The 25,937-nt window shown below is 37.8% G+C and overlaps 3 protein-coding genes, 1 long non-coding RNA gene and 1 pseudogene across 6 annotated transcripts; 2 read left to right on the forward strand and 3 right to left on the reverse strand.

Annotated features, from left to right (window-relative positions):
* Positions 1-242: 242 nt before the first annotated feature.
* LOC149034638 (uncharacterized) lies at positions 243-18,513 on the forward strand. Its single transcript, XR_016182909.1, has 5 exons — positions 243-1,287; positions 2,477-2,507; positions 2,783-2,836; positions 15,341-15,562; positions 17,502-18,513. It is a non-coding gene; the product is annotated as an uncharacterized LOC149034638 (long non-coding RNA).
* LOC149034639 (uncharacterized) lies at positions 6,074-7,940 on the forward strand. Its single transcript, XM_089193592.1, has 3 exons — positions 6,074-6,285; positions 6,466-6,548; positions 6,680-7,940. The coding sequence occupies exons 1-3, from the start codon at positions 6,117-6,119 to the stop codon at positions 7,676-7,678; spliced, it is 1,251 nt and encodes a 416-aa protein (XP_089049718.1). The 5' UTR covers positions 6,074-6,116; the 3' UTR covers positions 7,679-7,940.
* Positions 9,585-14,974, reverse strand: LOC149034640 (apolipoprotein L3-like; annotated as a pseudogene). The gene is made up of 2 exons (XR_016182908.1): positions 14,622-14,974; positions 9,585-11,162 (listed from the first exon to the last, which is right to left on the reverse strand). The product of XR_016182908.1 is annotated as an apolipoprotein L3-like (transcript).
* LOC113682186 (apolipoprotein L3) lies at positions 16,228-19,615 on the reverse strand. Of its 2 annotated transcripts, none has more exons than XM_089193708.1 (2): positions 19,314-19,615; positions 16,228-17,961 (listed from the first exon to the last, which is right to left on the reverse strand). In XM_089193708.1, exons 1-2 carry the CDS (start codon positions 19,355-19,357, stop codon positions 16,905-16,907), a joined length of 1,101 nt encoding a protein of 366 aa, XP_089049834.1. In that variant the 5' UTR covers positions 19,358-19,615; the 3' UTR covers positions 16,228-16,904. The 2 variants fall into 2 exon arrangements, with proteins under 2 accessions (XP_089049834.1, XP_089049836.1); XM_089193710.1 differs by having other exon boundaries at positions 16,228-17,958; positions 19,314-19,610.
* Positions 19,616-20,221: 606 nt separating this feature from the next.
* LOC113682183 (26S proteasome non-ATPase regulatory subunit 7) lies at positions 20,222-25,574 on the reverse strand. The gene is made up of 6 exons (XM_027199337.2): positions 25,167-25,574; positions 24,690-24,782; positions 23,062-23,159; positions 22,248-22,328; positions 22,022-22,113; positions 20,222-21,656 (listed from the first exon to the last, which is right to left on the reverse strand). The coding sequence occupies exons 1-6, from the start codon at positions 25,336-25,338 to the stop codon at positions 21,203-21,205; spliced, it is 990 nt and encodes a 329-aa protein (XP_027055138.2). The 5' UTR covers positions 25,339-25,574; the 3' UTR covers positions 20,222-21,202.
* Positions 25,575-25,937: the final 363 nt, after the last annotated feature.

The raw sequence follows: 25,937 nt of genomic DNA on the forward strand, positions 1-25,937 counted from the left end.
GTGGTGACCGTCCCAAACAGTGTCGGAGGTCAGAGCGAGTCAGGAAGAGCCCAGTATACCTCAAGGACTATGTCTGTGACTAGACTCGTGACTTTATATCTTTTGTTGCCGTTATCATAGTGATTATTGCTCATCGTTTATTGATCGTCGTATGTCAAACTGACCAGCTGATAGATTTGTCTTAGGGACCCATTGATTCCGAAATGAACTAACATCAACATTTTTTTTTCGTTCTTTTTCTATCAGTGATTAACTTGACTAGGTTCGAGTTACATCCGTATGTTTTGGTCACGACGTATGTTAATAAAAAAAAGTTGATTGAACCGATCTTGAAACACGAACCGCAAAGGATCCGAGAAAGAAGAGGAGGTAAGTCGTGTCTTATCTGGGTTTTCTCCTATGCTAAAGCCCAGAAAAATTTAAACCTTTTTTCCCAATCTTCGTTTGATACTAGCTTCAGTTTATAATTCAAATCACGTTTCGGTAAAATTCATCGCTTTAAAACCCTCGCGCCCGTTCATCGCTCGAATAACATTTCAAAGTGTTCGTATTCTTCAAATTATTTCTTGTCCTACCTTTTGAAATGTTTAATACAGTCGTGGTTTTTAAGTAATCTTACGGATTATGTTTTGCCTAGGAAGTTTTAAAATGATAACGAACGGCATGAGCAAGTTTTTATCATTCTCTCTTTTGTTGGTTATCGCAAGGTTTGCGTTATTCATTTTAAAAAAATCGCACTTTGTCGAAAGTTTGTTGTTTTACCCTGGGAACGAAGTGGTAGCCTTTCCTAAAATTGAATTATAATAAGATTGAGTCAGCGATGTTCATGTTTACCTTAAGTCTGATGCGGTAATTTGATTTTGAAAATATTGTCATGTGAGAACCCGTCAAACATCTGAGAATCAAATTACCGAGCGCAAATGTGAGGAGCAAACAAACTCACGGGCGAAATGGTGTTAATCCTGCAGTAGGAGGAGTGAGTGTCATTGTTTGGACATGATACTTTTCAGGGCTATGTTTTCATGCTTTCTACTCGATTCGTTCGATCTTGAAGAAATGGTTTGTCTCACAAAACCTGGAGCCACTTTCTCTTCTCTCAACATCTCGAGGCGTACTTAATGCTCGGGTTATGATGAACATTCCTGCGATACTATAATTTTTTCCCTAGTGCTGGAAACTGAAGAATCAATCTCTAAAGTTATTTGTCATCACATTTTGCAAGAAGCGTCCAAGCTGTGATCGTGCAATTAAACGGGGTCCTGGCAATTTGAGCTCACAAGCACGCTGGTAAGCACATGGTCGTAGCGTTAATAATTCTTGTTTACAGTTTTCGAATTCGAGAGCAGTTTTTGAGAGACTGTATCTGTAGCCATCCTGGATATTTTTTGTTGAATTCATTGAGGTACAATCTCGGAATTTTATAAGAGACTATGAACGATAAATTCGTATCGGCACCGTAATTTGGGGAGTTTTGTCAACACATTACTGATTAGTTTACTATTCGTGAACCATTTCTGTAACCTGCTTGGATATTTTCTTGTGAATTAATTGAGTCACATTCTCTGAATTTCATCAGGAATTAAGAACGATTAACCCGTTTATTACACCCATTTTGAAATCACTGGTGGTCCCTGTAATCTGATTGGCTCTTATTGGTGCAATTTATTCATTTATTACACCCATTTTGAAATCACTGGTGGTCCCTGTAATCTGATTGGCTCTAATTGGTGCGATTTATTCACAAATTGCACCATTTTTTTGCTTTATGAGGAGGCTACACTAAAAACAAAACAACCAATCAGACTTCAAGGCTTGTTTAAAGTAACCAAGTAACTTGTGATTTCAAATTGAACTCGCGCTGCGCGCTCGTTCAATTTTGAAATCACACGTATGATTTCAGCCCAAATTGCACTCCACTCAGTTCAATTACCATTATGAATTGCACCATTTTTTGCTTTGAATTGCATCTTTTTCCCAGCCAGTGAGGAGGCTGCACTAAAAACAAAACAACCAATCACATTTCAAGGCTTTTTTAAAGTAACAAATCAAACTGTAAGAAAATGAAAGACAGAGAGCATCATGCGGCAAATTTTGCAACTTTTGTTTCCAAAACTCAAATTCCCCCCCCCCCCCCACCTGCCCAAAATGGATGAATTTAATTTAAAACCTGTTCAGTACTGTATCAATAAAATATTTGAACTGACTAAGTCCTGTAATTGGGTGATTTCAAAGTGGATGTAATATAGTGGTAATTGAACCTCGTGTCATGCAATTTTGGTTGGAAATCATACTTGTGATTTCAAATCATGCGGATGATTTCAGTCTAAATTGCACTCCACTCACTTCAATTACCATTACATATGTAGCACAAGTGAAGTACATTTTAAACTTTCCATACAATTTTAAGAAACCATACTTAATTGACTCATGATAAATTGGCCTGGCATAACCCATTGATTATTTTATTATTTTGTAGCTCCCCAAAAGCCCGGCTGATGACTCTGGAGGTACTGAACTTGATATATTGAATACATAGGACACCCTTCAAGGAGGGGGGTTAGAATAAAATTGCTTTCACAACCGTATCTTGCGCCCGGTTTACATATATAGATAACTGCTTAAATTTACCTATTATAGCTGTATTCAGGAGCATAGACATTTAGGTAATGTGCTTCTGCTTTATTTTATTGTAAGGGATTTCTTTTTATGTAACATATATCCATTCCTTTAATTTCCTCCATAACTTACCTGCAAATAATTAAATTTTATGTTTTTATTTAAGTGTGAGATGATAAAACAGAAGTGTTGCAGAGTTCTCTTTCCAGATTGAATTCAGGTGAGAACATCAGTAAACTAGTTGATGTCATGTGCTTCTCCTGGATCTTTAATTTTATTGCCTTGGTCTTTTTCACAAAGTGTCTTTTATATATGTGTGTGCCAGCTAATGATTACAATCTCAGTGAATAGATATGCCATATTTGAGTAGTTTTTTTTAAATCAAATGAAATTTTGAGTTTTGGCATTTGCTATTTTGAAATTCATAAATGATATTCCCTTTTCATCCTTGTAAAGAGATATTACACATTTCTTTGACTAAAATCTGAATCATGTAGTCAACTTAATTTTGATGAGTTTGAAACTTCCTCCTACATAAGAACACTTTACTGGAATATAATGTTACATTTATTTGCTGTCTTTCTTGTACATATGACCACCTCACATGTTTTAACCCTTTAACTCCCATGAGTGACCAAAACAGAATTTCTCCTTACTATATCAATACAATATCATGCAGACAAGTGATGAGAACTAAGAAATATAACAATTATGGGATTACTAATTGATCTGATACCAAATTCTCCAAACAAAATGAGAATCATTTGGTAGACAGTAAGGAGAATTACTTATGAGATCTTGGGAGTTAAAGGGTTAAAATGGGGGATGTCATTATATCGTAATGATTAAAATATACTTATGTTTTCCCGTGTTAAAAAAAAATGTGATGAGAATCTGATCTTATGGAACACTTTCAATTGTAAAACCTGTTGCTGGTGGCTTAATGTGTCTTAAATGTTTAAATTTTCATGGGAAATGCTTTTTTCGAAAGTGGAGATACAGAAGTTCTCAAAGCTGTTAGAAATGAGCTTTTTGCAAGAAATGAAAAGCTAATTCACAATAATTACACCTTAAGAGCCCATGACTGTAAATATCAAAATTCTGATCATTCACCAGGAATACCCTTTTAGGGAGATGTATTCAAAAAGAATATTTCGAGGTTTGAAAAATCAAATGTTTCCGAGAAAATGGAGAAAAACGAAAATTTGGGTTTTTACCTAATTAATTATGCAAAAAATACAGTAAAATTGACCAACTTTAGTGTGCGAGTACTGAAGGAGGATGTTTCGTAAGAAATCAGGGGTGTTTTTACTTCAAAACATAATTCATTTGATTTTTATTTGTGGTTTTTTTAGGAGCTTTGGTGTAATTTTAAAATTTACATGATTTTTTAACAAAGTACTCTCGAACACTTGTTGCAAAAAGCGAAAAATCGAGCAACTTCAAGCCTTCAAAACGCGTCTTAGTATGTGAGAAATCATGTCAATTAACTGCATGCTGGCACAAAGTTTGGCCCTTATACGAAAATAATATGAAATAAAGAATTTGGGTAATTCTGAAAAGTGCCGGCAAAATAAAAGAGTTTTTGACGCACCTTGGCCAAGGTCAGGAATTTGCATGATGCAAATCGGTAGTAGAAATCGTACTTAAGAGCAACGAAGTAAACAAGTTAGTTAAAGATGGTTAAAAAAAACTCTTTATAGAATAAAAAATCTGCAGACATTGCTGAAGAGGGTTGTAAATTGATGTGTAGATACGAAATTTTCTGTTAATTTGAATTGCAGAAGACTCTGTTATTTTGACTCGCTATTTCAACAGCACTACTTTCACCTAACTATAGATAAGGGCCGCTGTATAGTTCACCATTTTTGTCGACTAGGTGTTTATTATCGACATCATTCTTGGTTGAATAGCTTCGTTTTCTGCAACTGCGATAATATTTCTTTTGAAATATCTTGGATATCTTGGAAAAAGTTATGTGAGTAAACAAAGTCACGCAACACCGCAAGCTTCTGCTGTGTAGTTTTTCACCTCAAGATAGCAGCCCAACTATTTTTATGCTATTTACTCTTAACTTTTTCGGAAAAGTGGCCACATTTCTGTCAAAGAACTTGATAAAAAGGACTTATTTAAAAGGCAAATAGCAAAAGGCTGCTTCAAAAAATTGAGTTTTATATGAACGTTGATGTAAAACGGGTGCCATGGAGCATATTTTGGATCGGAGGAGCTATTACAGTTCCCACGTAGTGTGAGCTCATTGGTACCAACTTATCTATGAGGGTTCTGGGTCCTCCCCTCCGAGGAGGGCCTCCTTTTGTCTGTTTCTTAGTACGCCTTTCTTAGTACAGAAAGACTGCTGACAGGGTGTCCAGCATGTAGTTTGACATGATGTCACACATACCAAGACGCGTTTTGAAGGCTTGAAGTTGCTCGATTTTTCGCTTTTTGCAACAAGCGTTTGACAGCTCTTTAAAAAATCGTGAATTTTAAAATTAAACCAAAGCTCCTTAAAATGCCACAAATAAAAATAAAATGAATTATACACGTAGTTCTTTTGTGAATGAGCAAATTACTATTTTTAAAGCACTCTATTAAGTTTAAATTTAAAAGCAGAAGTTATGAAGTTATCCGGCAGGCTTGAACCACAGTTTTATATGAAATCTGCATGCTCGTGTGTGTGTGTGTTTTTTTCAACATAAAAACCGGGGTTATGACTACTCCGGATAACTTTACTATGTGCCATACGGGTACAGGTAGATGTTGTAAAAAAGTTTGCGTAGCTTTATCGTTTGTACACATTTCTTTTTCTAAGAATCTTGTTTGTCCAGCTTATGCTGAATTCTAATTTTTCAACCAAATTTTATACTCTTTTGAATATTGTTAGATCTCTTAGTATCAGTTAACATTCATATGATTAAAATAATTACATGAAATCTTGCAGATGTATGGTACATTATTTTTTCCTCTGATCCTGCTATCAATTTTTATGTGAGATTGATATTGGCTATAAAAGTATGGGCAAAGTAAAGTTTTGCACAGCCTATGCAGCAAATTTAAGTAATAAAATATTGTACCTTCTTAAAACTAGTTTATCAGAATAAGAATGAGTTACCAGACACAAGAATGACTTTTCACGGTGATCGTTTCCAGGTTTGAAAAAGTCACTGCCTACTAAAATCCTCTGTTCCTTTGCCCTGCCCAACCTCATTTAAACATTGGCAACAGGAGCGATTACCAAATTAAAGATACAGACAAGAGGGCCTATTCCTACATACATCCTCCTCAATCCTGTTAGCTTATTATGGACATGGTATTTCAAACATGGTGCATATGCCACAAAATTTCCATTTCACTTACTAATTATATTGTAACGGTGTTTACAAGTTGTGGAAAATGGTTGGGTTTCAATAGGCCAATATCACGCACCGCCATCTTGGATCGAGGGCTGCACCAAAACGAGGCTGGACGGGCATCCTGGACGACATGCTTGTTTAGCCAATATGGCTGAAGGTGGATTTTCTGCTGCGTGGTCGAAATCTCTCCGCAATGTTCCGTTTTTTGACGCCTCTTTTATCGAGACATGGCTTGAGACCGATGGAGAAGTCCCGAAGAAGGTGGTAACTCGTGGTTATAGTAACTTCTGCGAAGGGTATATCTTCGATGTCGAAGGTAAAAGTTTCATTTCAGTCTCAAATTTAACTGCAACACTGGTGTGATTTCACGCTACGCATGCTTCTTTAAGCATCTTAGATGGTGCTTTTTTTTCGTTTATTGCACGATTCGCCATTCGAAATCTCTTGTGCAAAATCTATAGTGTATTAAACTTCCATATTCGCACTTTGCTTTCAGTAAAAACTCAGGATACAGAAGTAATTGTTAGAGCTCGAAGCTACAAATCACAGAGAAAAAATGAAGAACCATGGAGGTTACAGGTAAGCTTATTTATAATACTTAAGTTTTGTCTCAGCTCGAACTTTGCTTTATGTAATTTTCATACGAGTTAATTCTTAAAACATACACACACACATTCACAGCAGATATTTATCCATTTAATTTTTTTTAGGTTGAGATATCAAGGACTCCCGAAGTTAAAATAGCCAGTACCTCCTGCAACTGTGAAGCAGGTGCAGGGCTCTGTAACCATGCAATAGGGCTGGTTTACCTCCTTGAGCATTATAGAAAACTGGGCTTAAAAAGTGTACCTCATGCCATGTCAAAAACAAGTCTACCACAAACATGGCATGTTCCTCAAAGGACAGCAGGAATCAATCCCCGCGAGGTGCAAGAGGTGCTGGTGCAGCAAGTGAAACCACCGAGCAATGATGCAACACAAAAAAAGAAAATACGCAGGTTAGATGGAGTACGGTCCACTCTGTATAATCCGATTCCGGAACATTTTGGTTTACCCAAAATCATTGATTCTATGAGAGACATATTCAAACAATATGAAGACATGCAAGTAAACAGTATTGTTCCAGAAACTGACAGTTTGGACTATGTGAATAGTAAACTAGGGAGAGTAGCTCGTGGCTCAGTTATATCATACCAACAACGTCAGAACACAACCAATGATCCAAAAATTCACATTAATGTTGAGGGGCCACAGGAGCCACCGCCTTTTGGTGTACCATTGCTTAAAAGCAATTATACATTTGTGCCTACTTCGGCAGAACTTAACTTTGCTGAAGGGCTTAGTGTCTCACAAGCACAATCCTGTTTATATGAGGAAGAAACAAGGGAGCAGTCTGACACTCAGAAGTGGCATGATCTGAGGGCACAGAGGCTATCTTCGAGTAAATTTAAAGATGTTTGTGCCCGAAGGGCTGACTTTGAATCACTGGCAGCAAGGCAACTAAAGAAGACTGTGCAAACTGCAGCCATGAGGCATGGTATTACTACAGAAGAAGAGGCAGCGTCTGCATATGCTGACAGTGGAGATTGCAATGTTTTCCCTGCCGGGATTGTTATCAACCCATCATTAATAATCATATTCGAGTCAATGAAAACAAACAAACCGGTGCCATGTGCGTTTGACGCCAAAATCGACCAAAATCTAATGTAATGAGTCTATAGTTCCTCTGGATATGAATCGAGTACGCAATTCACGTGTAAGAAGCAAGTAAGACGGGAACTAACTGAGTCTTAAATCGAAAAACTTCCCGAACATATATATCAAAAGTGCACACGTGCGTTTGACAGCTCGCTGTAGTCACGACTCGACACTCACCTGAAAAAGCGTCCCTTCATCTCGCTTTATCGCGGCAATCCACTTCGATCTCTGTGAAGAATTTTTAGGAAAGTTGAAAAAAGACAAATTCTGACCACTTTCGTTTCGTTTGTCGTTCGTACAGTAATTTACACAGCAATGATCGTGAGCCATATTTGCGCGTTATTTCCACTCAAACTCCATGTAACGCAACCCTCCAAATGACCGCATGCCCGTCCAGCCTCGTTTTGGTGCGGCACTCGATCCAAGATGGCGCTGCGTGATACATGATATCGGAGTATATAATACAAAGATTTGACAGTAGGTAGTCAAATGAAAACTTTTTACATATCTTTAAAATCTATTTTGGGTTTCATGTCAACAGGTTGCAACAACTCCACTTTCCAGTATATTCATTTATATATCTATTTTTGTAAAGGTTATATTTTGTATAACTAAAAGTTATTGAAAAATGTAGAATAATTTCAAATTATATTTCATATATTTGCAATATTGGTGAATTATCGCAAATTGGTGTAAAATTGATACATCTTAATTATTATCTGGAATTTAATTTTGGGAATGGAATCTTAAATCAAGATAGCATCGTTCAGTTGATGAATTTGGATATTCTCGATACTTGTGTGTTGGAAAATGTGATGATGTCAAAGGAGAGCTTATTTGTAAATCAAAAAACATCCTTCACTTGATGAATTTGTATACTCTCAATAGTCATTTGTTAGAAAAAGTGATGATGTTGAAGGGGGAACTTATTTATTAATCAAAAAATCCATCCTTCAGTTGATGAACTTGTATATTCTTGACACTCATTTGTTGGAAAAAGTGATAAAAGTGATTATGTTGAAGGGAGAATTTATTTGTTAATCAAGAAAGCATCTACATTTGATGAATTTGTATATTATCGATACTCGTTTGTTAGACGGGTTCAATTGCATCAAAGGTGAAAAGATCACTAGAACACACAGTGCATATGATTAAACTCTAAAGAGTCCACCTGAACTCCCAGTATGATTAAAATATTCCCAGTGCCTTTTAAGACTTTTAGAGGAAAATTAAACGTATGCTCCAGAAATAAAAGCATATTTAAAATTAAGACACGACCACGTTGTGACATTCTAGACAGGAGGGTAACCTTTCTTCGAATGCACCTGAAACTTGATTGTTGTTTAGTAACTTGGCCGCTTACCTAGAGGATAAAAGACTCGTATCACGGCCGCACTTGAAACTTAATGATTCGAATCTGGGCGCAAGCGGCCAAGCAGCAAATTAAGCAAAAACCATTTGTGGAGCGCGCGTTTTGATCTGCCATTTGAGTTGACCTCTGGGATGTCGTGAGTTTCCAGCTAGGTTACATAATTGTTTTTCAAAATGGCGGCGTCCGCATTCGAATTTGTGGCAAAGAAGAGAATATTCGAAAGGTTCAGTTTCTCCATGGAATCTCAAATCTCGGTAGATAATTACTGTTTTTAAATAAATAAATCTTGATTATAGTCTATCCTTGCGGTATAGCGCTCGATACGTTCGCTGAGCGCGGTATATCTGAAAGCTGGACAAATCAATAAGACGTAACTTTTCTGTGACTCTGAGTTTCACACTTACGCGATCATCAGACAGATTCATCTGTCTGATGATCACATAAGCGTGAAACTCAGAGTCACAGAAAAGTTATGTCTTATTGATTTGTTCAACTTTCAGATATAGTTACTGTTTTTACATACTTTTTAACAAGAGATGTAAAAAATTTCAAGGTTTTCCGGAGCATATCTCTCCCTTACAATATAAACTGACAAGGGACCTTGCTAGTGTTCGACTGGTATGGGATTAGCACAGGTCTCCACGGGTTCGAGTACATTGCACGATGATAACGAGCCTCACTGTGAAGTCTTCTACGGTGGGAACCGTGTACAGCGGTCGCAACTTCAACAAATCAGCTATTTTGAGCCACTTTTATCGCGTGTAATAACGGTATCTGAACTGTGCACCTACCCCTCCCCCCCAACCTATCATCAGCCCCAGCTTTTTATCAGTTGACTGTTGTTGGGTTAAGGGAGGGGTAGGTGCAGAAAAGAAATCCCACAGCCTACTTATACTTTGGAAGTTAAATAATCAGGAGCAAGATGTTTTGCTGAGTTTGCTATAATCTCTGTTATGGCGGATTGCTAAAAGGAAATAAGGATCAAAATATGTGTAGAAAGAAGGTCAGTTCATCTGGCTAACCATGGTGAGTATTTCAATGCTGTTACTCAACATTCGGCAGCTTTACCTTGTAACACATTGAATCGCTGAACTGGACACGACTTACAGAAGTGCACGGTTTTCCTAACAGCGAAAAAACATCTTTAGCATCTTAAGACTCTTGCTATCGCTACTGACGTTCCTCTTTGATTACTATATCGCTACAGTTTCGGCTTCTCTTAAGTCATCACCGTTGTTTCTTTGTACTTCGTTTGAGACCCCATCATTAAAGGCCTCACTTAACTTCTCGCAGATGAATTTCCGCACCATCTCCTGAATCTCGTCTTCCTCTGGGCATTTCAATTCGCTTAGTAACTTCCTGAGGTCATTCACAACCTGCGTAGTCGATCCTCTATGCACCTCTAAAGACGATTTCACCAACATGTAGATATCCAGAGGTAACAGCACGGCGCCAGCAACTCCTCCAGCTAAATTGGCCCCCGCAAAACCCCCAGCTCGAGCGAAGGCACCAGCAGCAGCGAATGCTCCAGCCCCTGCTGAAGCCGTGGACGAGAACACCCGCAAAAACCTGGCGAAGAAATCTATTTTCTCCTCAGTTGAAGTTGTGAACTCCCTTCCGGCTAGATTGTGGAGAAATTCAAAATCATTACTTTCTATTTCTCTGAAGTCGGAGATGAACCTCTCAAGGTTTTCCAATTTTTCTTGAAGCTGCGTGCAAGCTTCCTTGTCCTCGTCAATGGCTCCCTGAACGTCTTTCAATCCTAGCTTTGCGAGGGTTATCTCGATAACTTTGGAAACAGACATCACCAGGCCTCCTGCGCCTCCGATTCCGGCGCCAACGAGGGAGACCACAAGCCCGGCCCCAAAAGTGAAGGGCGTGGCGATCAGGCCCGCTATCGCTAGGATTCCTCCTACGGTACTCGCGGAAGCACCTGCTATGGTCGATTTACTCACATTTATATGTTGCTCGTGTAATTTGGATGCAAGTTCCTCCAGTTTCTTCATAGTGCGTTTCCTCTTCGGTATCCACTGCTTAAAGGTGTTAATCAACTCTTCCCCCAACCGGTCTAATTCTCGGAATCTCGTTATGACTTGGACATAAACTTCTTCTGGCAATAAAATTCTGCAAGACAAATATTTAGTGAAGAAAAAGAATTATTTTAACTTTTAATGATCTTTTCTGTTTCGGTGTAAGGCTGCTTTCCGATAGGTCACTATTATTCGCCTGAGGCCTGAGAGAGGGGGGGAGGGGGGAAGCAGGGGGAGTTTGATTTTGTCTCGATAACATTTATCTGATTCCCCCCCATAAGGCTCTGTAATATTCTTACTATCCTTTCCATCCCTCCCCCCCTACTAGCAGTTTATTAGCAGTCTTTTATATTCTGCTGGCGATAAGTGATTCCCTCTCCGCTCCGTTTCCTCCTAAAAACTCTGTGCCTCCCCCTTCCCCCTCTTCAGTGCCACATGTCCCTTCTCTTTAAGAGCTCCACTCAAGGTCCTCACAGACCCCAAATATTTTTCACGAAAACGACCCTTAAAAGCAGGGTGTGTAGACTTGTGTATGTGATCCAGAGTAGACTTTAAAATTCCTTTCTTGAGGCACTTAAGAATCTGCTTGACTATGTTTAACTTTTCCATTCATCACGTTATCTGCAAGATTTCAGCGTAACCTACATCACTTTAACGATGAGCTGTCTGAAGTTGACTGGAATCGAATAATTGCAAATGGAACCAATTGTGAACGGTTAAGAATATATGAAAGTCATATTTGAACTGCGGATAAAGACGTGAATGAAAGTGATCCTCGCAGTAATGTGCACTACTTAGGCAGTAGAACAAATTGTGTGAACAAATTGTTTTCGTCGTTTTACAACAAGTATAATACAATTGTTAACAAACACACCCCCATGAAAAAAATATTTCATCGCAAAGCAGAGCAGCTACCTAACCCTTGGATAACTAATGGAAATAAAGCGGCCATTAAGGTTAAAAATAAATTATATGCCACTGGAGACAAAGCTAAGTACAAACACTATAGAAATAAAATTTGTACACTGATACACTTCAGCAAAAGGAGATATTATGATACGTTTTTCGAAAACAATATGGTCAACAAGGAAGCAATGAACTTTTACATCCACGGAAACAAAACTCAAAGTCACATCTGCACTAAAGGATTATTAATAATCGTAACAAAATTGTTAAGGAAGGTTCGCGGATACCTAACATTATTAATGAACACTTTGCAACAGTCGGAAACAGACTTGCTAATAACCCACCCATTCCCCAAAAACATCATCTAGACTATGTTGATAAGTGTAAATCTCCAATTTCATCCTTCCTATTTCAACCTGTTTTACCCGAAGAATTGTCAGAAATATTACTTGTACCGAATGATAAGTCTTATGGTTTATACTCCTCACCTACCAAACTACTCAAATGTTCGAGTGCCGTCACAGCCCCTGTTCTTTCAGGGATACTAAATACATCTATCAGATTAGGGACTTATCCATCAAAGCTCAAAATTGCTAAAATTACGCCGATGATACAGATGCAAACAACTACAGACCTATCTCTTTACTTTTAAATTTTAATAGAGTATTCAAAAAAACAATTTACAACAGATTGACGAGCTATTTAAAGAAACACGAACTTTTGTATTTCTCACAATACGGCTTTCGTAAGGGGTATTCAACCCAACACGCAATATTGGACATTGTTAATGATATAGAAACAAACATGAATCAATGGTTGTTATCTTGTGGAGTATTCCTTGATCTTAAAAAAGCCTTCGACACCGTCGATCACGACATTTTGCTTGATAAGCTCAATCACTATGGCTTTCGTGGGTTAATTAATGATTGGTTCTCCTCATATTTCAAAAATCGCACGCAGAAAACGCAAGTAGGCCATCATATATCAGATAAAGCTGTCGTTAGAGGTGGTGTTCCTCAAGGATCAATTCTTGGACCATCGCTTTTCTTGCTATATGTCAGTGATATCCACAGATGCTTGAATAAATTTAGATTTTACCTCTTTGCAGACGACACTAACATTTTGTATGCGGACAAAAATCTGAAAGATCTTTAGACAATAGTCAAAAATGAGCTACAAAACCTTTATAACTGGTTTACAGCTAACAAACTAACTCTTAACATTAAAAAATCCAACTTTGCAATTTTTGTTCACTCATTTTTCAGAAACAAGAGTCCAGAGAAATGTCTCATACAAACTTAACGGGTCTAATTCGAAAAAACTTAAGGGGCGGTACGCTAAGCTTATTTTCTCTGTAGAGACAATACATGTCGTAAAGAAGACATAGAAGATATTAAAAATTAATCCTCAGGTATACACTATCCAAGAGGGTATGCAATTAAGAGATTAAAATAACTCTCAGGTATACACTACCTAAGAGGGCACGAAAAATTGAATTCACACTAATTTATATCAGGAGACCGCTCTTTGTCTGAACTCTTTCTTTTGACTGAAAGTTGAGGCATCCACTTATATAATTATTATCATTTACTAGTTCCCGAATGTCTTTGTCAAGCTCGGCTATTCTTGACTGACATCATTGCAATTTCCCACGATATTTCGACTGGAGGCATTTCCCGCCTAAAGTGTACGGTCGAGGGCGATTTGATTTACCGCATAAACAACAAGATTATATTTTGAGACCTTGCGAATCCATCTGCTGGATTTCTCCCTGTCTAATTAATCTGGCACGGAGACCAATTGAAGATATACCATGCATGTTATTTGGTTACCTGGCGTTGAACGAACAGCTAGCCTTTGTTGGCGCGCTTGAGACCTGCTGGCGGGACAGAACTTATTGTAGTCATCGCGGAATCGACGAAACAATTCGTTATTTGCAAAGGCTTTCGGCCTGATTTCGCATTAACTTTTCATTAGCACATATCAGGACTTATTGGGTCGAGATTGGATCCCGTAACTATAGAAAGCTCAGCCGATCGATCGAAGTCTTCAGCCTCCATGATAAGATCGCGCCAAGTGATTTTAATGCCAGATTTCTTGTGTTTTCGTAATTGAAATTCGAGCATAGATGCAGTATTAATAATTAGGTGAACATTTAACTTATAATCAACAGGTTTAAATAACCGCACAGACACCTACCGACCGCAAACGTTGATGTAATTCTCTACACTGATGACAGAAATATAGCGCCTCCGTAGAATGCATGCTGCGAATTTTTTTCGGGGCCAAAGCTCCTCATGCTCCTCATGTGAGATCAAAGAAAAAGTCGAGAACTCCGGATAATCGAGGTCCGAATAATCGAGGTTCGACTGTATAGGGCCAAATTTGTTTCGACGTCCAAAAACACGATTTTGGAGAGAGATTGTCGCTTTTTCGTTGCTGTTTTTCAGAATTGGATTTAAACAATGTTGATTGGTGGGAAATGTAAGATTTTGTTTGAATAACCACGAAATATTTTAGAAGTCTACAGATAAACTTCCTCCTTCCGCAAGTTTGATCGTGAATTCGTTAGAGCGTAATGGTCTCGAAAAATTCAAAATATTTCATCATTCTTGACGTACAGGTATACACATATTCTTGAACAAACCTTTGTCCGTCGTTCCAATCCACTTCTAACGACTCAAGATCCTGAAAATTCATTCTTTTATGGATAACTCGTATTCACATATCCAGTACGCCGTAACAGTGTGACTCAAATTGAGTCAATTCCCAGAAACTTTGATTTTTATTTGCATACTGAACACACGACAAGCGCATGTGCACGTGTCTGATGCCTGATATCATACAAATAAACGGTTAATAAATAACAAATAAACGTGAACAATACTGAAAGGATTGTTTCTGTTATGTGCAGCCTCTTAAAGGTGGTTTTTAAGGGTGGTTTTCTTCAATATTCCATTGAAAGAATGAATACTGGTCCGAATGAATGTACGGTGCGTGGATCTGCTAAAGAACTGAGAAGTACACGGTTATTCGCCAGCTGGAAGGTCTGTATTGAGGAAAACCGTACTCAAGACTGAGGGCACAGTTTTTCCCGACACGGGTCGACTTAGGCTGGTGAATAACACTTTTTTTTCCTTAAGCTTAACGAAATTCTTTCCAAAAAAAAACCCGAATGATTTAGTGGAGGGCTGTAGTAACGGCAAGATCTTCCATAAACTGAAGAATTTTTGAGCGAGTATGTGGTAGTTTAAATGGAGGTAATGCAAATTAAAGAGAGATGCTTCCCCGAAATATTTTGATTTGCGTAATGATAAAGGTGATTTTAAAAGGCTTTTAAATGAACTTTGAAACATTATTTTACAGGTATCTGTTACAATCTGACACCGGTCAATTAGAGAGCGCGTAAAAAAAAATAAAGCGGATGCACACTTTTGAAAAAACAACGGAACTAGATTTGCAAGGCCTGTCACGACAATGTTTTCTTGAAAAGCAGTCAACGATCTTACGGAAATTATTATTCGACGATTACTTAATGCAGCAAGATTTACCTCTGTTCAGTAAGTAAATGGCAAGGCAAGTATAATTGTAAGTAAATTTCAATTTTTTTATTTATTTTAAAATTTTTTGTGTGTGATAATTTGCTCGTTTGTTTGCTGCAATGGCTTGAGTAGATCTGGTGTTTCCTCCATAATTTCGAAGGAGACACTTCAACTACACACATGAGGATTCGATGGGGCTTTTTTTTCATTGAATTCCTTCAGCTTCTGTTGTGCAATTTAAGGTACAAATGTCCAAATTGAACGGACTTGGAAAGACTCACCGAGAGCGCATTTGGTAGTAGAACTATAAAAGCCGTACAAGAGAACTCTTACAAATTCAACCGTAACAAGGCGGGAATGCTACTGTTTATATATATTTTTTTGCTCGCTGCAAAATAATTTGTAAGGAAATAAGTACAATGGCCTCCATTTAGAAGAAAAATGTGTTCCTTTGTTTGGCCCTCTTGGTCGAAAAAAGGTGAAAGATCGCTCTTTAGAACAGGCAATGTTTGTTAAAGTTGCACGCGAACAGAGCGGTTAGTGGCTTACGCGTGCACCATGGTAGTTTCGTATCCAGGCCCTCTCTATTAGTAGATAGAGAAATTCTTAAAGGCAAGTACAGTTTTCAAAGCAAGGCAGAAGAATTTATTAATCTCCCGCCTTGATAACCTTTCTCATCTTAGCGTCTAACACAGTAAATAACAACACAAATAAACTGCATCTCTTTTTAATGATCTTGTTCATGAATGCAGTTTGTAGTGTGACAACTTCCAATAACAACTTTTAAATAACTTAAACCGCTACGTTTTAAATACTACCGTCTTCTAGATTAGCTTACTTTTTACCAACATCCAACGATACTCAATTTCGTCGACATTTTAATAAATTAGTGAGGTCTATCTATGGAGACATTTAAATACCCTCATTCATTAATCGAATTTTCTATTTCATTTTAAGCTCGTTTTGTTTTACTTCAGCTTAATCTAAATTCAGTTTTCTGAAACGCGCCACTTTTAGGAAAAAAATTTAAAGGACAAATTTCTTCTCAAATTGTATGAAAGTTATTTCGTCAATAATCGAGATGTTTCTACATCAAAAAGTATATTTTTCTAATGTAACTAATTGTTAACGCAGAAACGACTAAAACTTGATAAAGCTGAGCCTCCCAGAATAGATCAACGTGTAACTTCTCCTACACATTGCGATACATAATCTAGCGAACAGGTCTTGAGATTATAGAAGCCCATCATCTAGGGAGGGTTGTCTTGTTTAACACCAAATTGTCTTGAGTAATTTATGAGAAAATATACTACAGTCAGAAGGGAGATTAACGAATCAGATTTTGTGAGTTTAAATGTTAACTATAAAGTCCCAGCCTCTTCAACCATCTAATCATTGTTCGCGCCACCATTGTTTGGTTTTCCTGTGGCGTCTTCGCCTTTGCTTTTGTCATCTTTGCCTTTGTCATCTTCGCCTTTGCCTATGTCATCATTATAGGCCTCAGTAAACTTTTCGTCGATAAAACTCTCCACCATGAGTTGAATCTCTTCCTCTTCTGGGCATTCCAACTCGCTTAAAATCTGCCTGATATCTTCCACCGCCTTAGAAGTTGAGCCTCTTTGAAGCTCTAAAGACGACTTCACTAGTAAAGTGATGTCCAAAGGTAGAAGAGCCGCGCTTACTATTGAACCGGCCACGTGTGCAACGCGTGTTCCTGCCAAAGCCGCGCTTCGCGCCAAAGTTCCCGCGGTAGCGAACGCTGAGGCTGAGACTGACGCCGCGGACGAAAAAACCCGGAAGAATCTGGCGCCGAATTCCACTTTCTCTTCGGGAGAAGTCGTGAATTCACTTGAGGCTAAATTTTGAAGGAATGTAAAACCACTGCCTTCTAGTTCTCTTTTTAACTGTGCATCGTCGTGAAGAGGTTTCAGAAACTCTGCTAGGTCGTAGATGAAGTTCTCAAGAGCTTCCAACTTTTCTTGCAGTTGCGCACAAGCTTCCCTGTCCACATCAATGGCTTCTTGTACTTCATTTAATCCTAACTTCGTGAGAATTATCTCAACTACTTTGGAACCAGACATCACCAGACCTCCCGTGCCTCCAATCCCGGCGCCAACGAGTGAGACTACGAGCCCGGCTCCGAAGGTGAAGGGTGCAGCGATGAGACCCGCAATTGAAAGGACCCCTCCCAAAGTACCCAAGGACGCCCCTGTGACGGTTGATATATTTACATTTCTATGATGTTCGTGAAGTTTTGTCGCCAACTCTTGCAGTTGCTCTCTGGTGTTTTTCCTCTTTGGTATCCATTCCACAAAAGCCTTATGCAGGTCTTCTCGTCGCTGGCGTAATTCTTCGAATTTTTTAGTGATTTGGTTCACAACGAATGATTCTGACGGTTCCGGGAGAGTGGCATCATCTTCATCTGTTTCATTAGATGAGGAACTACTGTAAAACAAACATTCCAATAAATTTTTTGTTTTCTTGAAATAAGTATCTTCTGCGAAGTTATATAAATATCTGTACGTACAGTTCAGAGCGACTTTGACTTTAATTTCTGTAATTTAAGGTGGCACTGGATCGCTTGCACAGACTTATAAAACTTGGTATTAAGATGAATCCCTCTTTTGAGATATTGATTGCAACTCAGTGATAAAAAAATTGATGATATCGAACTTGCACATAGAGCTAAATTTAGGGACAATTTTAGAAGCTGTGTTTTTGCCTCTTTTACCTAATTGTCTTTTTAATGATAACAATATGTTGCGAAATAGTTATACTTTCTTTTGACACCGCTTTCAAGGGAACACGCCACAAAGTGTAAGATAAGTGATCTAACACAGCATTGGTGATAAACATTAATAAAAACAAATCTTAGCCATCTTCAGTCGCTGTGTGCTGACCTGTGAATCATCTTTTTTACTAAGTACAAGGCTGCTTTACTTGGAGCAGCGAGCAAGGCTTGGTGTAATAAACAGATGTGCCATCATGTTTTGATGAGATGATTGCGTGACTGATTATTGTAAAACGCATAAATTACATTCAAGACCGAAAGCGGAAAAACTATTTTCTCTGCAAATTTCAACTGGAAGCGCAAAGTACATGGCGAAAACAAAACAAAATATACTTGTTCCCTTACTAAATTGTCTATAAATAATCGTAAAATGAAATTTAGGCTAAGAGGAAAATTATATTTCACCTTCGCGTCGCTGTTAATATTACCGTCGGAAATGAAAACAATCAAAATGGCGAGAAATATGTTTTTCGCCTTGTCACGCGCGTGGGACAACACTTCTGAGTCCCCATAAGGAATCAAACCTCAGTCCTCAGGGGGAATCAGAATTTTTTTCTTTGTCCCACGCTCGTGACGAGACGAAAAACATCTTGCTCTATTTCTTTACCGAGCTCAAAACTTACCATCTTACCAACTGACATTGGAGACTTATTCTAAAAGATCTCCTTTAATAAACTATCCGTTTATCTTCTGATTTTCAGTTCTATATCGAGTCCTAAGCGATATCCATAAACATTTGATTTCCCTTAAAAAATCTCTTCTAATCTTAATTTTCAAGCTATATCAGTCGCGGTGCTTGCAATTCCATAAGGATAGCATGCTTTCAATGCTACTTTTACTTAAATCTATCTTACTTACTCCTAAATTCACTCGACCGATGAAAGACCACGTAACTTCGTAACTTTGCGTATAAATTATCCAAACCACATCGAAATTATGTTCACTCAAGCTCCAAACAAAAATAGAGCCTTCCATTTTAAAGCATTAAACTACTGTTAAAACAAACCTTTGTCCGTCGTTATCGGGTATTTTTTCCAACTCAAAACTCATTCTGTCGATAAATAACTCGATCTCAAACACGACATATCTATTTGAGCGAAATTGTTCACAGAAAGACTTGCCGCGTGTGCACAATTCCTCGAAATTCTGCCGCTGGACTGGAATCTATAGACAACCGATTAAGGTAACGTAATATCGTTCAGAGATAAGATAAGTCCTCGTCGCTTTCTTGCTTTCCGTAAAGATCAACGCAATTTCCTTACGACTCTTCTTATATCGTACTCGCCAAGTTGGAGCGTGCGCGAATGAGCTTGCTATTGTCACGTCAACAGTTTCGTGAGGGTCATGACCTAAAAATATGGCGTGACGGGTAACCTTGTTTGCACTCAGCGATTCTAAAAACTGATAGTCTCCTTGGAGGAGTCGTAACCGAATTATAGCAGGGTAAAGTACTATTTTTATTGTTATACTGAAAGAGAGGGAGAATGAGTATTTTTAAAGCTAAGTTCTGAGATAACTATGACAGAGGTTGCGACGAGTTGGCGAAACTGAAGATTTTTAACAAGGGAAAAAAGAGCTCAGCACCTGCATTTTCGCAATTGCCCGGCCGTCTAATGCAAATCAAGAGGCGTCTTTTAAGCAGCGGTAGACCCTAGTGGTCGGTTTTTCAAGGTTATCCTTTCTTGGACTCCTTCTCTGTCATTCTACGCTTAAGTTTATCGATTCCATCGAAGGTGAATAGCCAGAATATTTCTAACAGCAATCGATGGCGTTACACTACAACATGGGCAGCCTTAGGTGCAGCACTATGTTCCAAACAAATTGAAGGGAAAAAAAGCTTATTTTAACATAGCTTTCACTCAGCTATATGGGGTAACAGTGATTTAAACTAGTAAAAATATTTCAAGACTCAAAGAGTTTGAACATTTTTATTACCAAGAAAATGGCTAAACTACAAACCTGAGCGATCAAATCTGTTGCATGGATGTTATTGATCCAGTATTAACACAATCAATCAACAAACACTGGGAATGTCATAGAGGAAAAGCATGCTCCAAACACCATGTAAATTTATTTCCACTATCAAAAAGTGTATATGAACTTATGACACTGATCACAATAAGAGATTCTGAAGAGTAAACTTAACTTTTAAAGTTGATTTCTGCAATGCTCAAATTTGACCACAAAAACTGCCATTTTGAATCCAGCTTAGCAAACTGGCTGCTTAAAAAATTCCAAATTCTCACTTTTCTTTCTCTCCCATCTCTTGCAAATCTATCTTAATCTTTTTACCCCTCAGAGTGACTTACATCTAATTTCTCCATGAAAAATCAAGCCTGAATCAAACCACAAAGGTCACCAGACTAAAGGAAATTATCACCAACCAAAGAAGCTCTTGACTGATAAACAAATTCCCCTTGTCTGCACACATGCAAAGAGATGTATTCCGAACAATATAGAGCATTTGCATACTGATGTTAGGGACAGTCATGGATTAACAATTCAGTGATATGCACACACAAAACCATTATTGACTAAACTAAAGATTTTTTCTTTGGAATAAGCAGAGCAGCTGTTTGTGAACTAACATTATGGTCTCTAGTTCCTGAGAAGGTTACCAAGTTGTTTTCAAAATGGTGGTACAGTAGTACTTGAAGGTATAACACTACTGTCAAAAGTTTTGCACATTTGAAGATAACTTTCTAAGATTAAGTTACTCTAAAATGGAATTTCAAAATAAGATTGGTAGGTAATTTTTAAATCATACTTATCAATGGCAGAGATAAAAATTATGGTTTCCACAGCATATTTCTCCATTGAGTGATAAATTCTACCAAGACAAAGTTGTTGTTGTTGTTGTTGTTGTTTTTACAATGTTATTCAGTGTATGTACAATTAAGACTTTTTGCTCTCCTCCGCTTTGGTTTTCTCCTCTTTTTCTTTGTCTTGTGCATTCTTATCTTTAGTGTCCTTATCCTTAATCTCTTTACTTTTCTCTTCTTTCTTGCTGGCTTCATCTCTCTCTGCATCCCTGTTGGCAACTTTATTATTGATAAGGTTATGGAGAGCAATTACAGCACGAACAAGGGAAGCTACATACACCACCAACATCTGATCATTGGTTTTTACTGAGAGTGATTTGATAAACTCTTCCAGACTCAGATTTGGTAGTAAATTGAACACATCTTGTAACTGATATATGATCGTGTGATTGACAGGTAGTTTGCCAGTTGCGACTTTATCCAAATAATCTCTGATGTCTTGGAGACGCGAGTTGAGACCTTTCAGAGACAATAGCTGGTTGGTGATACGTTGGGACAGTGTTCCTGCAGTAAGATTCTTGATATCCCTGAGAAAGTAAACACACAATTATCCATGTATTAACCAATAATAACTGAAAATGACATAATTTTTTTCAGCCCTTAAACTGATACCCTACATGTTAATCTCATTATGTAACTTTCCTTACTGTCTTCCAAACTGTTCATTTGATTTTCGTTCAGAGAATTTCATACTAGATCAACTAATAATCCATGAATTTTTATTTTTCTTTAATCTAATCACTTGTCTGCTTGAAATTGTGTTAATGGTATGCAGAGAATTTTGGTCTTGGTCACTCAAGAAAGTTTAAGGGTCAAACAGAGTAAGAAATGTAATGTTTCATCCAACACTTTGATGAAAAAAACAACGCCAGGTGGGACAATAACCTGTTACCTTAGTAAATGCTCAACTCCGACCTCTTCTGCTTCTTCTGCTCCTATTTCACTCGCAATGTGCTCAAATGTTTTTGTAGTGGGTGTTCCATCCTAATAATGTTTAATACAGAAATAAAATTTATGTGAGTTGTGAGAGCTTTAGTGTTAACAGATGCCACACCAAATTTTCAAAACTTGCCACTGAAAAAATTTCAATCTTGAGATTGCAAGGTTGTAAAACTTACATCATGTACTTCTTCAACAGCAACATATGCATCTGTAGGTAAACCAAGATCTTTAGGCTTTGCATCAATAATCACAAGGACCTGATGGGAGATGACACATACAGATGATGTGAAAAAATAAAAACTCAATATCCATACATTACACAGCACACAGGTAATGAGAAACTCAAACTTGTCAGGTAGAGTTTGTCCTCTTGATCTACCTCCAAATTCTTGTAACAAATTTAAAAGGGAATGTATAACACCTAAAGGAGAGAACTGACTTTGGGATTTATAGGGTTAACTTTCACAGTGTCTCTCTTCAGCTAGGAGTACAAATAGGCACTGGAAAATTGTCAGGGAAGCCTGATGAAATGCTGGGGAGTAAACTTGTGGTGGACTAGCATCCCAGCTCAGGGTCAGAGGAACAATACTTCTTAGTCATTTAATGCTAAGGAAACCACAATAAGCTGCACCTAAAGGGGCCACTTGGTTGAAGAACAAACTTTTTCTTCTTGCACATGAATTTACATTACTTTACATTAGGATGTCAAGAAAAAGAAAGAAAAAAAATACATTAGTGAGAAAATAAAGGAGGTAATGACAACAAAAAATAAGTAAGGAAATTAATAAAAAAAGGGGAAGCTCCAGTGCTAGCATCTAGTACAAACTTGATCTACCTTTTTCACCAAAAATACATGGGCTGAATCACCCATTGACAAAGGGTTGTCAGAGGAGTGAATAAGGAGCTCCTCAGTGAAAGACTGACACACTACACAGCGCAAGACTATATGAGACCAATATCGGTGCAAGATTTGAAATATATAATACTTACTGAGTTGGAGCAGTATCTTCTGATCAACTCATTCACTTTGACATCATTGTGGTGTAACTTAGGTCCTGTGTGATACCAGCCAACAATCCTTTCGCGTGCTTTGAACATTGAAAAACAAACAAAAACATGCAAACAAGGTTAACAAAAAGTAAAGAAAAGTAAACATAAAAGTTACAAGTTACTGAACTCAAAACAGGCAAACAATAACTCTGAACATATGGTAAGCTTTGACTCAATTATGTAATTAATGTAAATTGTTATAGACTTGAGGAGATCAAAGAGAAGGCCAGAGTTTGTACCCAGAAACAAATTTCAAGGACTTTTCTGAGACTCTTCTAGGATTAAGATTGTCCGTTCCAGGACTCTACATTTCACCTTGTCCCTTTAGCTCCCAGGAACTCATGAGTAATTTTTCTTTACTGTCTGCTGAGTAGTTATTGCGATGTTAGTTTGGAGAATTTGGTATTGGATCGCTAATAATCCCCTAATCAAGATTTTTTCTTTATTCCCATCACTTTTCTGCTTGATAGTGTTCATATTGTAAAGAGAAATTCTCTCATGGTCACTCATGGAAGTTTAAGGGTTAAAACCATTCATTATCTAAATTTCAAATCAATTTTCCTTATGGGCTTTATTTCTTTCTTATAGCATTAATCCTGAAAACTCTATTGCTTGTGTTAAGCCAAGTTCCAGGACTTTCCAAGATCTATAGTCTTTTTCCAGGACTTTCCAGTCCTAGAAAATTTCAGTATAAAATTCTAGGACTCTCTAGGTTTTCCAGGACTCCTACAAACCCTTGAGGGCAACTAATTAAATAAAGAAACACAAACTGTAACCTCTTGCCCCATCTTAGATTCCCATCATTTTAATATAATTCACCAAAGGTTCAATGCAACAGGACTTCACCTCAAGAAACTCAGACAGCAGTCTGTTGAGTTAACCATTTACACCTTAATATCAGTATGCATATCAGGGCGTGAAATTAACTTTTTTTTCTGATAGCCACTTGGCTCCTAAATCCTTCAAAGTGGTAGCCAATTCAAAAAAAGTTGGTCGCCATTTGGAAAGACAAACAAAATCTTTCTTTACGCTGTCAGCGTTCTAGATAGACCCTCCAAAATTAAGTTAGGGAAAAGATCTTTAATGTGCTACAAAGTGGACACTAGGATGGATGATATACAACGTTCAGGCTCATCTAAATCCAAGATGGCGTCTAGTTATCAATCGAGATGCCTGTGCTACGTTTTGGAAACAAACTTAACACGGAAGTTTGCGCGGATTTATCTTTGCAAATCTTTTTAATTCACTATATCTCTTGGTAAGGTTATGATGAAACGTTCTAGTCGCCAATTTGGCGACTAACTTTCAGGATTTGGTCACCAAAGTGAAAAATTTAGTCACATTGGCGCCTGTATTAGGCGCAATTTCACGCCCTGCATATTCTCCACAATGTTTTCTATACATTTCTTATGATAATGAAAAAGAGAACTTGTTTAACAGCAAGAGAGCTTCTTCAGTCAGTGATCATTCCTTTATTCTTGTAACCTAATTGTCTGACTCAGGGGTGATAATGTAAGGAGAAATTAGATGCTAGTCCCTCTTTGGGGTCAGAGGATTCAAAGACTCACCATTGACTTTCTTAAACATCCCATACATGTTCTCAAGGTAGTCATGATCCAAGAACCACACATTTGGATCTTTTTCGTCCTCGTCAAAAGGAACTATCAAAGAAAACACACAGATCAGATCACTGTCTTCTTAAAGGTGTAAAGAAACTAAGAGAGAAACAAAAAAGCTTAGTTTTTTTTGGTAAAATTTCCGCACAGCCCCATACTACATTATGCATTCAGTTCTTGGATAGAGAAAACAGTGACCAAAACAATATATTGCCATTGGGAAAACAGATTTGTTTTACAATAGTATGGGGCTGTGCGGAAATTTTACCTTTTTTTGACACGTGCGTGTCAAAGCTGAACGATCGATCAATTAGATTCAATCCAGCCGATCCTGGAAAAACACCCAGAGTTTGCAAGGATCAAGTACAGCCAGAGTTATTTAATTTTTTTATCTTTTCATAAGTACTAAATAAGAAAGAAATCTCTCACCAGCAAAACTATTAGCTACATCGAGTACACCTTTTCGTCTTGAACCCAACAATACTCCAACAACCCTCTTTTGATTTCCAACTTTACCCATTCTATAAAAGTGATCGACAACGCTAAGCAATACAATTGGGTGGACCACCACTTTAGTAATCGGTTCCTCTGTTCCAGGCATTTTGCTTCAGGAATGCCAGACAACGGCGAAAAGTACTATTGAAAGAAAATTGTAGCTTTTCAAGATGGCGGTGAGTCGACAGATTTTTCTGTCCCCAGTTCCGCGCGGTTAATAGTGCTCTGAGGCATTGTGGGTATATTACTTCATGCGCTATCATCGCTTCGCGTCACGCGTGATGGTCACGAGAGAGATGCGTGAGTGGGACGTCTGATAATGAGACACTTACTTGTTTTAACTTAAAAGCAATGCATATTTTAACGTTTCTATAATTTAATCATTTACGTTAGAACTGACGTGAATCGACGCGATTCTAAAAGCAGGTGATTTGCGTGGGCTCCACGAAGACATTGGGGCCTTCATAGTACTTTCTGGAATCTTCTAACAGCATTAGCCTGATTACGGCACTTTCTTGTAATTCTTTGTGACATTGACCAATCATTTTTCGAAAAAAGTTATTTCACTTGCCTTTCTATCGCTCGGTTTACCTCATGTGGGCACAACTAACTTGGTATCCGAAGTTCTTTTTAATTTTGTTCCCCTATTCCCGGTGATCATTATTTCTAAATAAAATTATTGCCGTCAGTGATGAACAGAGGCGA

This window comes from Pocillopora damicornis, chromosome 14 (genome assembly GCF_964200805.1).
Source record: "Pocillopora damicornis chromosome 14, jaPocDami1.2, whole genome shotgun sequence".
NCBI classification, from domain to species: Eukaryota; Metazoa; Cnidaria; class Anthozoa; order Scleractinia; family Pocilloporidae; genus Pocillopora; species Pocillopora damicornis.

What these genes read in the sequence shown, in the direction of transcription:
- LOC113682186 (XM_089193708.1), bottom strand. Translation starts at nt 19,357, where the DNA reads ATGAGTTTTGAGTTGGAAAAAATACCCGATAACGACGGACAAAG. An exon ending in CCCGATAACGACGGACAAAG is followed by an intron (nt 17,962 to 19,313) that starts GTTTGTTTTAAC and finishes TTTGTTTTACAG; the next exon opens with TAGTTCCTCATCTAATGAAA.
- LOC113682183 (XM_027199337.2), bottom strand. Translation starts at nt 25,338, where the DNA reads ATGCCTGGAACAGAGGAACCGATTACTAAAGTGGTGGTCCACCCAATT. An exon ending in TGTAGCTAATAGTTTTGCTG is followed by an intron (nt 24,783 to 25,166) that starts GTGAGAGATTTC and finishes TTTCTTTGATAG; the next exon opens with TTCCTTTTGACGAGGACGAA. An exon ending in GATGTTTAAGAAAGTCAATG is followed by an intron (nt 23,160 to 24,689) that starts GTGAGTCTTTGA and finishes CAATGTTCAAAG; the next exon opens with CACGCGAAAGGATTGTTGGC.
- LOC149034639 (XM_089193592.1), top strand. Translation starts at nt 6,117, where the DNA reads ATGGCTGAAGGTGGATTTTCTGCTGCGTGGTCGAAATCTCTCCGCAAT. An exon ending in GTATATCTTCGATGTCGAAG is followed by an intron (nt 6,286 to 6,465) that starts GTAAAAGTTTCA and finishes CTTTGCTTTCAG; the next exon opens with TAAAAACTCAGGATACAGAA. An exon ending in AAGAACCATGGAGGTTACAG is followed by an intron (nt 6,549 to 6,679) that starts GTAAGCTTATTT and finishes AATTTTTTTTAG; the next exon opens with GTTGAGATATCAAGGACTCC.